Source organism: Aplidium turbinatum, chromosome 5 (genome assembly GCF_918807975.1).
Source record: "Aplidium turbinatum chromosome 5, kaAplTurb1.1, whole genome shotgun sequence".
NCBI lineage: Eukaryota > Metazoa > Chordata > Ascidiacea > Aplousobranchia > Polyclinidae > Aplidium > Aplidium turbinatum.
In genome coordinates, this window is record NC_137476.1 from 2111512 (window position 1) to 2124885 (window position 13374).

The 13374-nt window shown below is 36.3% G+C and overlaps 1 protein-coding gene across 1 annotated transcript; it reads left to right on the forward strand.

The window, feature by feature from the left end:
• The first annotated feature begins 2861 nt into the window (after window positions 1-2861).
• LOC145769888 (adhesion G-protein coupled receptor G7-like) lies at window positions 2862-12943 on the forward strand. Its single transcript, XM_082581429.1, has 5 exons — window positions 2862-2988; window positions 3575-3704; window positions 5733-5901; window positions 12317-12431; window positions 12825-12943. The coding sequence occupies exons 1-4, from the start codon at window positions 2885-2887 to the stop codon at window positions 12409-12411; spliced, it is 498 nt and encodes a 165-aa protein (XP_082437555.1). The 5' UTR covers window positions 2862-2884; the 3' UTR covers window positions 12412-12431; window positions 12825-12943.
• Window positions 12944-13374: the final 431 nt, after the last annotated feature.

Below are 13374 nucleotides of genomic sequence, written 5' to 3' on the forward strand. Positions count from 1 at the left end.
TAAAAGTTGTTTGAAGTAAGAATTTTATTTTGCCACTACATTCGCTGACAGTTTTGTAAAGATTTAACTTCTGAGTTCTGTCAATGTGCTAACTACAAATAGCTTGAATACATTAAGCTCAACACAAAAACAACTATCAGCACCAACCATCAGCACCAACCATCAGCACCAACCATCAGTACCATCAATCAGTACCAACCATTAGTACTATATATACCACACCTTGCATAGGTTTGTGTCATTCTTTCCTTCAGTGCGCTCTCATATCGCAGCTTTCAAGTTTTTTTATTTAGTTTTGCTCCAAGTTATATTCTATGATCAAAGATTAAAATAAATCACATTAGAAATACTCCTAATAGCGTAATTTTTCAGGTCGTCATCCACTGGACCAAGATTCCAATCATCTTTCTTGCTGGCCAATCTTTGCTTGGCGTTGCTTTGCCTCAACCTTCTTCTCATTTTCAGTCAGCAGAAATATGTTACATCATCTGATGAAGGCTGCATTGCAGTCGCTGTGCTTTTGCATTTCTTTTTACTCAGTGCAATGGCCTGGATGACGAATGAAGTTTTCATGGTTTACATGACAATGGTTCATGTAAGTTTGCTGTATTTTCAAAAAATTATTTCTGCTGCAATATCTAGAAAGTCATTACAATTTTACAAGAATTATTAATAACAGTAGATGATTATAGTGTTCTACAGTATATGTATCCAACCCCTCCAACGCTGCTTTATTATTTTGTTACGGTTGAATGCCTTCCACGTGTGTTCACGAATTTGCCTTTACAGTACGTAACCGCAATTAATTATTCAAAGCCAGAAAATGTGAAGACGTCGCTGTTGCTGTATTCGCTGGGCGAGGATGCCACAGAAATATAGAATTCGTTTTTCTTTCAAGACGGTGAAGAACAAACATACGAAGTTGTTGTCGCTGCTTTTCAAAAATATTTTTGTCCAAGGAAAAACATCATCATCGAGCGCTATAAAATAAATTCGTATGGACAACAGCAAGGGCAATCAATCGACCGATTTGTCACAGAATTCAAGCTAGGCCTACGTGCAAAGAGTTGTGAGTTCGGCGAAATTACTGATACCTTAATTTGTGATAGCCTGGTCTGCGGCTGTTCAAACCAGCAACTCAGAGGGCAACTTCTGCAGATAGAAAATCTCAGTCTTGAAAAAGCTCTTGAAGTGGCGAGGGCAAGAGAAGCTGCTAGACATTATGGTCAAGTTATTACCAACCAAGCCGAATACAGTAATGCTGTAGCTGAAGTGAAGAAAACAAACCAAAGATATGGAGTTCTTAACATAGAAAATTTTGTAATAAACTGTAGATATTGTGGTCGGCAACATGAACGTCGAAACTGCCCGGCACATGGAAAGTTTGTTATAACTGCAACGAAAGAATTCATTTTTTGAAGTTTTGATCCTACCGCCGAAGAGAACTGCGCAAACAAGTGAACGAAGTGTCAAACGAAAGCGAGACTGGTTCACACCAGCACGTTGATTATGTATGTAGTTCTGCACGTGACTGGACTGTATCATTACCTTTATCTTTTATTCCCCATTAAAGTTTCAGCTGATGCACCAACAGAAGGTCTAGAAGCTTGTCTCTTACAAAAACACAACGAAGAATGGCAGTTGGTAGCATATGCGGTACGTGTTATGCAGCCCGCAGAAACAAGATATGCTCAAATCGAAAAAGAGCTTTTGGCAGCATCTTACGCTTGTGAACATTTTCACCAGTACATATATGGACAAAAAATTCTTGTAGAGACTGATCATAAGCCTTTAATTTCTCTGTTTGCTAAACCGTTAAACAACTGCCCTTTACGTATACAAAGATTGATGGTAAAGCTGCAGATGTACGACATGGACATATCACATACACCGGGAAAGCACACGCACGTAGCAGACACCCTGTCGTGTAGTGTGTATATTTCAGAGCCATCGTCATCCAGCATGAAGGTGCAGGAGCATGTTGAAATGACTATTGCCAACTTGCCGGAAACAGAACGCTTCCTTGTTCAGCTTAGTGACGAAACACTCAAAGATAAAGACCTCTCTAATGTGATGAACTATGTGCTCAACGGATGGCCTGCACCCAACCGCTGTGCGACAATGGGGCCAAAGTGATTTGGAACTGTAGAAATGAACTAAGCGTCCATGAAAACATTTTGCTAAAGAGGACGAAACTTGTTATACCAAAAAGCTTGCAAAAAGCCATGCTACAAAAAAAAATCTTGAAGGTTATTTAGGACAAGAAAAGTGTAAATTTAGAGCACATCAAGAGATGTTTTGGCCTGGAATTATTTGCGACATTGCAAATGTTGCATCAAGTTGTTCAACGTGTGCGTTATATAATCCTAAAGATTATTGCGACATTGAAAATGTTGTATTTAATATATAAAGATCATTGCGAACCTTTGTAATTTCATGAGTCTTCAAAACTGCCGTTTGAAAATTGGGCATTACGTGTGTAGTATTAATGGCAACAATTATCTTGTGCTGTGTGATTATTATTCGAGATATCCCGAAGTGTGCATTGTGCAAGTTAAGTAATACTCCATCGGAAAGTGTGATTTTTCATTTAAAAGAAGTATTTTCTCGCCATATAGAAGTAGCCTAGCTTCTGTAATCTTTATCGGCTGTCCACAAAAATGACATTGAAGCATAACGATTCTAATAAAACTAAACTATCAAATTATCCAAGTGTCTCACTTGCTAGTTTCATAACTCTATTTATCATTACCGTAAGTTAACATGACTAACATAATGTTAACATGTGAACTAGTCACACAGTTATCATAACCAACTATTTCCACCAACCTTTTTTTGACACTATTACCAGGTGATGTACACCAGAGCTCACGTGACCGATAGGATGGTGGTAACCATTTCAAGTCTTTGGGGTTGGTTAATGCCAGCTGTGTTTGTTTCCATAGTGGTTGGACTGGATGTTGATAATTACGTAAACTCAGGCAGCCAGTACGTATAAAACTGTTACATTTAGGTTTTAGAATTGACAATAACAGGATTAGTCAAAATGGTCTTGGGAATAAATTTGTACTGTTTCAAAACAATGTTTAACAGTAGCATATATTTTTTCTAGATTTTAAAATTTCGTACTTATGCACTTGCTAAAGTTGTTCAAAATAGACTTCTGCAAAAATGATATTGTTACACAAAGTTTGTATGACCATTTATATCAGTTGGATGAACGTGCTTAATTTAGAACTAAACTACCTTGATTTCATAATTAATTTACTCAAATGTTTTCGACATATTTGCAGCAGCAGGGCCAAATGTTTTATATTTGTTTTTTATTCTTTATGCGATCACAAAAGAAACAAACACAAAACTTCGCACAAACCTAAAAATATTGATGTTGCTTTTTCTATGTGAATTTGCTTTTTTGCACACAAGCAAGCCGTGGATTGTTTGTTATGTTTGTTGAAATATCCTTGTTGATCCAATTATCTTGACCAACCTTGACCCATTCACATTGATCGACCTTGACCCATTGACCTTGACCAGTTGATCCAATCACTGACCATGCGTTATGACTTTTAAGGTGTTGGATATCTCTGGATATGATTGAATATTTAATAATTATACCTTGCTCCATCATGTTGGGTTTCAACCTCATTGTCTATGTCATAACAACATATAAAGTGACTTGTGGTCGAAGAACCATCAATAAGGTAAGATAAAAAGTGAACGAATTTTTTTCTCGGGTTACACATAGTGTATTTGCAAAGTTTTTAGCATGTAAAAAAGTTTCTAAACTGTAATTTGGTCGCATGACTGAGCTGAGACTATGCCAATAGTAAAAGAACTTAGATTCGTATTTTGCATTTCTACAACAGTTTCATAGTTAAGACCAGTATCATATAACCAAGCAGGCCTATGCTAAAGTGAACGGTTGGAAAACTCGACAATACAAGACTACATGAGATACCGACCGCAGATTGCTGGAATTCTTTTAAGCGGTTGGAGTCTACTGAATTCCCAAATTGTAGAATTCAGACAATTCATCAATTGCATAGTGCTCTGAAACTATGTCATACCAAGCCATCTATAGCAACTTATAAGGTTTGAAAGTAATAGGATCACACCCAGCCTTATCCAAGTTTGTGCAAAACTGCATCGTCATTTTTTTGGATATCGTCTTGTTGTCTTTTTGACAATATTTTGTATTGCATTGCAATAAATATGACAAACTTTATTTGCCAATCTAATTATGTAGGGAAAGGCGGGCAAAAAGGACATGCTAACTTTAAAATGCTCTATTTCAACAAATAAATCAGATTTTCTCGGCAGCCGATTTGTAGCAAGAATTGACAGCGATAGACACCGTGTTTCGCCCATGAGGCTGGGCACGTCAGTATCGCACCAATGGTACAATGGTATTCGACCACCGCCTTACCAGTCAGTTTAACTTTTATCAGATATTACAGATATTACAAATCTACCGCCTTGGTTGATTAGATGTATTACATAAGAATACCTGCTCACAGTAGAAAACCTGACATCTTAGTTTTTCTTTGTTTATTTACAAAAAAATGATTTTCATTGTGATTGTCCGTTTTGCCCCAGGCCTGGGACAATGCGGACATAGTATGACCGTTTTGCCCCATATTACGTTTATGTATTTAGTTGTCAAAATAAAGTGCTTTCCTTATCCCTTGTTGCTATGAATGTTGTATATTGATGATACAAGATAATTTCAAAATGGTTTTGAGGTAGTTTTTTATATCATGTGTTATGAAAGTAGCAAGCTAATTGTCTGATGAATGCATTTGTCTGTTAACAGTTCTCACAAAATAGCCTAACTAATTTCTGAAAAAATTGATCTACAGAGAAATAAAATTAAATCAAGTTGCACTGCATAAGTAGCATGACATATTGATGTATTGATAGAAAATACAAAAAAAATACAGCTGACTGGTATCAGTAGCTAGGCCTATGTCCTTTTTGCCCCAATTGTCCATTGACCGTTTTTGCCCCAAACCAGTGACCATAAAAAATCCGTAATTTTATAATAAGAAGTATAATATTTAGAAAAATAAGTTTTTGCTACATAGCAACATGTTGTTCACTTATTTGCAAAACTTAAAGAATAATTTAAATTTTCGAAAAGACACCGAAATACCGCCACATACCAGTAGACTAGATTTTATAACAGTGAGCTACCAAATTATTTCACTCTCTTTCTCGTAAAGCGTTGAAGCAGTGTTTCCAATTTTTTTGTGTGGAATCGTTATTTTAATTTTTCACAAGATAGAAAAAAATTAATGTTTTTGGACGTAGTTTTTTTACAAAAAGAAAAGTCCGTTTTCTCCCGCATGTCCGTTTTACCCCGCCTTCCCCTAATACAGTAGTCCCCGCTTATTAAGACCACCGTTAATGGGCCTACCCACTTGTTAAGCCCAATTTGGTCTCGTCTGAAACTACTGAATGCATAGGATTAGCAGAGAATCGTTCCCCATTTAATAGACCCACACGCGTAATAAGCTCAAAACCGTCGGGTGACGAGGTGGGCTTAATAAGCGGTGACCACTGTAGTAGCTTACACAATAAGCTGACATCACAATACCATATAATTCACAAACATAGATAAACGCTTAAGTACGTCCAGTGTTGAAAGAATTTAATCTGATTAGCCAGGAGAAGCGAAAGATCATTTGGTCATCCAATCAGCTACATGACGTAACCATGACATTGTTTAGAATCTCACAAAAACCTCTGAGGTCAAACGCAACTTGATATTCTCTTGGACACTTTTTTTGACTGTTGGCGGAACGTGGATATTTGGATTCTTCGTGTTTGCTTCTGATTCTATTAAAAGTGTACAAATGGCATTTTCCTACGTTTTTGCTATCTTCAATTCACTACAAGGTAAAATATTGAACAAGGTTTTAAATTCATGATGATTAGAAGGTTTTGTCTGTTTTGAGTTCGAAATTCCAACACACCTTTCTGCTTTCATGAACATTGAACAGGTAAATTGGAGCTTATGTGCCTTTTTGTGCTGTTTTCGATGTTGTCAGGCATACAACTCAACGTTCTGTTGTTTTCAAAATGGAGTTTTGATCTACTTTTACAAAGTAAATGGCTAGCACACTCATGCACAATTTTCATAATCCAGTCCCGCTGCCTGTGCCCGTGCTTATTAGTAATTCCGTAAAATGTAACTTTCAAAAAGAGACAAATATTGTCTGCAATTGCGATTGTTTGCTAGAAGACTTTTACAGGTTGCCGTTAACAAAACTTTGTCAGAATTGCGACAACTAGTGTCAATTCAGTAACTTATATAACTAATGATCAATGGTATCTGTGTGGTAGAAAAGAAATTTGTAATTTTTGGTCTTCTCCGATTTGCGACTCCATCTTACCAATTCGAAAAACGTTTTGCAAATACTGCAGCATTACCATGAGGATGCAGACTGTTTGAGATTCAAAAAAAAATGAAGGGGTGTACCAGCAAACATCTATAGTATTATAAACAGACATAACTAAGCAACAACACTACATTTAACATTATAAAAACAAAAAACAACAATCTATAGGATTGGCCCATGATAATAATTCTCAGAATGGCCCATTCTCAGCCCACATATCTTTTTAGACATTACTTTTGAAGTCAAATTATTTCAAAAGTATTCAAAAGTCATGTAAATTTCACTTTGTGTGGAGCTACATGTACTTGAGAGCTTAAATTCACTTGTTTGAGATTTGTTTGGATGAAACTGTTTCTTCATGAATTGTAAACGTCATTGGTACGTTTGGAAGATAGGTATGAGAGCGTGGCCTTTAGTTTTGGTTGGTTTGATTGCAGTGGTAAGTAAGTTTTGACAAAAAATCCATCATACAAAAAAAGACACCGCTTTAAATGATTCCACACAAAACTAGCTAACACTCTCTTGTGATGTCTACTATCCATCTCATCGTTTAGATTGGGGATTAACCTCTGGAACGCGTGCCACTTGTGGCACACGAGATGAGTTTTCATGGCACGCCAAACGATTTGACACGCACGTTACATCACCTAAAGGAAATGCGACCATTTCATAACTACCATTATTATTGCTTCATTATTACCATTATTATTGCATCATCACTACCATTATTATTGCATCATCACTACCATTATTATTGCATCATCACTACCACTATTATTGCATCATCACCGCCATTATTATTGCATCATCACTAACATTATTATTGCATCATTACTAAAATTATTATTGCACCATCACTACCATTATTATTGCATCATCACTACCATTATTATTGCATCATCACTGCCATTATTATTGCATCATCACTAACATTATTATTGCATCATTACTAATATTATTATTGCACTACTAACACGAGCGCTAAAAAAGTGGTTGCACACATTTCCAGTTCGATCTGCACTGTTCGTTTTTTTTCAGCAGGGTTAGGATATATTTACAGAATCTAACTTCAGAAATTAGGTTTTGATGGCGTCTACCAAGAGACTTAAATTAGATGTTAGATCATTTCAAGAATCCTGGACGACAAATTTTGGATTGGTTTCTCTAGACGACGGAGCTGTGTTTGCACTGTGATGTCAAAACGTCGTTTGTCGAACATCAAGCATAAAGGAACATTTTGAAACGAAGTACGAGAAATTCTTCTAAGACGATGCAGAGAAAATCGAATCACCAAATAAGGCAGTATCCAACAACGAAAACAAAGCAGCATTTTCAAGGTGATTCATAGCCCGAATCGAACAATCGAAAGTAGCTACAAAGTTGTATCGGTCATTGCTAAACATGGGAAACCATTTAATGACCGGGAGTTTGTAAAATAGGCCTTTCTCAGTTGTACTGACGTGTTGTTTGATGATTTACCGAACCAAAGCGCCATGATTTTGAAGATCAAGGATATGCCTGTTTCTCCTCGGACAGTGGAGAGACACATCACGGACATGGCTGCAGACATGGCTCATGTAAATGAGCAGCCAACTGTTGCCTTAAAAGCTGAGAATGTTTTTAGCGTAGCTCTTGACGAAAGTGCAGACATAAACGATAACCCACGTTTAACGATTGTAACTAGGTAGGCTACTGGAGTAAAGGCGAGGTGCATGAAGAGCTTTGTTGCTTGAAACCTATGTATGGCACTACTAAAGGAAAAGATATACTTGACACCTTCACTGACCATTTTGAGGAAAGAGCGATTGATATAAAGAAGATTTTCTCAGTTACAACAGACGGTGCACCTGCTATGATAGGACGACACTTTCGATCTGTGACTTTTGTTGAATAAAATATTGGGCACCCTGTTATGAAAGTGCACTGCATTGCTTTCATCAAGAAAACCTTTGTGCGAAGATTTCAAATTCAGCTCTTAATGACGTAATGTCAACCGTAAAGAAAATAGTGAATTATCTTATCGCACGCTCTGCTACAACGCACAGACAGTTTCGATCTTTGCTTGAAGAGATATACATACCATGATGTGCCTTTGCAATGCAGTGTCAGATTTTAACTGTTTAAGTCGCAGTAAGGTTTTTGTGAGGTTTGTTGAATGTCTAGTCGAGATAAGGTCTTTTTTTGGCAGGGCAAGGCAAGGTCTACCCTGATCTACAGGATAAAAGGTGGTTTGTAAATCTAATCTTTCTAGTAGATATCACCACCCACCTTAAAGAACCTAATCTTCGTCTGCAGGGCCCACAACAAACGGCGATGAATCGATTTGAGGCGTGGTAAGGTGTTGTAGCTAAATTGGATGTTTGCACATGGGACCTCCAAACTGCAAGTTTTCGCTACTTTAAACAACTGAAGGTTTTCTCAGTGGATCACCAAGTCAACATTGTTGAAATTGATGTGTACATGATTGATCTAATGCCTTAATTTTGCAATAGATTTCAAGATTTTCAACATTTTGGTTCATTATTTTCTTTTCTCATCAAGCCCGAGAGCATCGAAGACTTGAACTTATCTGCATTTGAATGGATGGACATCGAAGACTTCCAGATGCAACTGATCGATTTCAAAGCATCCTTATTGTGACCATCAATATTCGCCTAATTGCGGAAATCTCTGGAAACGATTGAAAAAAAACAAGCATTTCGTCTCAAGAAGATGTTAATAGCTTTGCTATCTGCTATTAGATCTACTTATTTGTGTGAACAAATATTTTCGCACATGAGTTTTATTCTCAGTCCACATCGCAGTAGACTTACGGAAGATCATTTGGAAGTGTGTGTTGTACTTAAAGTGACCAAACATAATCCTAATTCTACAGAGCTAAGCAAGAAAAAGCAAGGACAAGGATCTCATTAAAAAGTGACTCTTGTGACTGCTTTCGATGTTATCTAATAAAATTTTAAAAAACAAATTTGTCTCTTGTTTATTAGGGTGGTTCAAAAAAAGTGAAATTTTGAAATTCTAAATTCTCACCCTTTCAAAAATTTCCATTTACTACAAAAACACCTTGTGTAAAATATTTTTAAAAAATATTAATGTTTAGGGGTAGCTCAAGGCTTTCGAAATTTGGGAATATTTGACGAAATGGGTCAAATTATAAATAGATGTATTTCGTAAACCCTTAAAGCAAACATACATCTGTTTGGGTTCATTTTCATCAGGTTGGAGAGTACTATAACTTGGTAAAATCAAAAATGGTAAATATGTACTTTGGAATATTGCGACTTTAAAAGTTTTGTGTATTTTTTCAAAATAAGCAGGACTAGAAATATCCGGCGGACATGTCCAACTCAAATCATACCAATGTCCGCTAGAGGTAGTGTTCTGCTCGGACATTTATGTCTGCCCCCTATCACCTTTTTTATTTTATTTTTTTATTTTCTGAGAAGCGCAATTGACGTGTTCGAGTTTGACACTGTTTTATAGCGAGCAATGAACACAAATTCGCAAAATAGCACAAGCAGATGTTGTAAAGGAATGGGGTATTGATGAGAGTGTTCGAGCATTGCGTTTTGACACAAGTGCTAACGCAGGTAGTCTTGGGAGAGCGTGTATTCTAATTGAACAAGAACTTGGTACCGATCTTCTGCTTCTTGCGTGTCGTCGCCACATTATGGAAATTGTGATTGGAGCAGTGTTTATGACCTGCATGGGATCTTCTTCTTGACCAGAGGTCATAATTTTCAAACGATCCCAAGCTCATTGGGAATTTCTAGATCTAGAAAACTTTGAAGATGCATCCACGGATGAATATGTCAGACTGTCAGTGAATCTCTTTCTGACGTCAAGGATAATATCCTGAGGTTCATTGAGAGTCAACTAGCCGAAAATCACCCAAGAGATGATTACCTAGAAATGTTGAAATTGTCTGATCTTTCTTGGTGGAGTTCCTGCCAACGAAGTTAAGTTCATGGCCCCAGGACCCATGCACTATGCCAGTTGGATGTCGAAAGTCATCTATAGCATAAAGGTGTGGCTGTTCAGAAGCCAGTTTAAGCTCACTACCAAAGAACAGAAAGGGTTATGAGATATTACCGTCTTTATCATTCGGGTTTATCTCAAATCCTGGATGACAGCTCCTCTCGCAGCCTATGCCCCCAACAATGACCTCATGCTCTTGCAGTCCCTGGTACAGTACAAACACATTAACCCAGCCATTTCTAAAGCAGCAGCAGTAAAGCTCGTTGGCCACCTGTGGTATTTATAAGAAGAGTTGATTGGACTGGCCTTGTTTGACAAGAACGTGCCTGCAGCAGTGAAATAAAAAATGGTTCTCGCATTGGATAATGAGGGACATACTGATCCTTCGAAGCGAATTCATGTGAATCTAGAAAAAATCAAGGAAGTTGTTTGGACGACTTTGTCACACAAAGATTTCAAATGTTTTTTGAAAGAATGAACCTTCCTGATGGTTTTTCTCAAAGCAGATCCAGAGACATGGAAAGTGCGAGAAGGTTTTCAAGCAGCGTGTGACATTGTGCATGGCTGCAGGCCATAAAAGTTGTCAACAACCACGCAGAACAAGGAGTAGCTCTAATTCAGGAGTTCAGTGGCCTACTAACAAACTTCAGTACAGTATCTGTTACAGGTTGTGCACTGTGCAGTTGTGCAGGAACACAGAAAACAGAAAGGAAACACAGAAAGACAGAAAAGTAACACAGAAAACACACAGGAACACATAAGGAACACACAGGAACACAGAAAAGCTTTGCCTGATTGCAACAAAAAGACACTCACTGGAAAAGTCTCAATGGTTCATGGCTATCAATTGTCTGGAACTGGACTTTGTATGTGCAAATGTGCATTGTACTGTGTATCACATACATCAATATTGCAACAATTCCAGATTTTATTGAAATTTCAACGTGTTTCAGCTACCACTAAATGTTTAAAAGAATGTATAAACCTTCACATTAAGTGTTTTTGTATTCATTTTGTAAATTTTTTAAAATTGCAATATTTTAAAAGTACATATTTACTATTGTTTGACTTTACCAAGTTATAGTACTCTCCAACCTGATGAAAATGAACCCAAACAGATGTATGTTTGCTTTAAGGGTTTACGAAATACATCTATTTATAGTTAACCCATTTCGTCAAATAGCCCCAAATTTCGAAAGCTTTGAGCTACCCCTAAACATCAATATTTTTCAAAATTATTTTACATAAAGTGTTTTTGTAGTAAATGGAAACTTTTGAAAGGGTGAGACTTCGAAATTTCAAAATTTTACTTTTTTTGAACTACCCTATTGTTTATTAACTCAGTCAATTTTACTGTTTCATTTTCACATCAGATAGTTGCCAATGCAAAACAAAACATACAAAAATGTTTAACACGCGAGTTGTTGATATTTTGACATTATTCATTTGCCGAAACCTGGTTTTAGATGGTTGGTATGTTAAATCTATTTGATACAGTAAAACATATCGCTAATATCAAATCAGTTTGTTCATTCCTGGCTATGAAAAGGAAAACTGCAGTAATATCATAACATAGCAAGGATTTATAAAACGGTAGAAACTACAAAACGCAAAAGAGCGTGCTCGACACAGACATGATATCCTAAGTAGAAAGGATTTGGCCACAGTATTTAAACTTTCCTTACATTCTAAAAAATATATTTTACAAATATTTAAAAATGAAGAAGTTATTGGTGGCCACGTGATTAATTACGTTTTTGCTTAATCAGGTTTTGTTCTGCAGCAGTTGATGATTATGGTATGCAGGTTTATTTATTATTGGTATTTGGGCTATTAGTACAGGAGTGTATACTGTAGTGTATAGTGGTTATTTAATCTTTTGCTAAAACAGGTTTCGTACTGTACAGTGTACATTTCAATACAACTGTATGCAGGTTTCTTTTTGTTTCTGATGTACGTTGTACGACAAGGATTGCTTCGTACGTTTGTTGAGAAAGCAAGATCAACGCTATCTAATGATCAGCAATGATGATTATTCGAAAGTGAATAGTAAGAAATTGTTTTGGACTCGTTATTTTGTGCCTTCTCCAGCCTTTATTCTGTGTCTATCCTATGTCAAGTGTACATTAGTATGCATCATTTAAATATTGTCATCATCATTAATAAAATTCTGCCACTGAAAAATGATGACAATTTTAAGTCAGGTTTAACCAAAAAGTATCATCGGACCAGCTAAACTTCATTCAGAAAAATTGCTACAACTTAAAAAGTAAACAAAATAGCTACATTGTGTTGGTATTACAAGTACGGTAGTGCAACTACTAGACTTAGTTCAAATAAGCAGAGCAACTGATGTTTATCTTTGTATACTTTATATTCTACGTAAACGATGCAATCTTTACAGCGATCTATATGTTCGATCTTGTTTTTTTTATTCCACAGGTGAAAAATAACTTTAGGAAGAATAGACAAATGATGAGATTGAAACATTGCCACAAGAAAATAATAAACAAAAATAACCGCAAAACCACATTGATGACTGTGTGGTCGGTTGCTTGGAGTGTTACTATCTGCTTCTTTTTATCACTTAAAGAATATTATCATTTTTTCTGATAACAATAATCAACCTCCTAATCCATAACCGATATTAAAACAACTATGCATTTTAGCATTTTTGCTTCATCTATGTATTGTTAACCTTTTGACCATTTTTTAAAATATAGTTTCGAGAGAGAGTTTGCTTTCTTGCACTAAAGACAGGCCAGACACAATAATACAACAGGGTTGAGCATTATAACAATAGTTAGCTGGTTGCCTTCAAGAAGTTGCAATTTATTGCATTTTTTATAAATATTTTCAGATTCCTGATGAGGGTTTAAGTTAAGCCGATAACGTTCGACTGTTAAAGCTATTTGTAAATATGTAAAACATATTGTTATAATGCTTAACCCTGTTGTATTTTTGTGTCTTGCCAGTCTTTAAAATATCTTTT

Excerpts from the sequence above, each read along its gene's own strand:
- LOC145769888 (XM_082581429.1), top strand. The coding sequence starts at position 2,885 with ATGGTGGTAACCATTTCAAGTCTTTGGGGTTGGTTAATGCCAGCTGTG. Across the intron at positions 3,705-5,732 it reads GTCGAAGAACCATCAATAAG|AATCTCACAAAAACCTCTGA; the intron begins GTAAGATAAAAA and ends GACATTGTTTAG. Across the intron at positions 5,902-12,316 it reads TATCTTCAATTCACTACAAG|GTTTCTTTTTGTTTCTGATG; the intron begins GTAAAATATTGA and ends AACTGTATGCAG.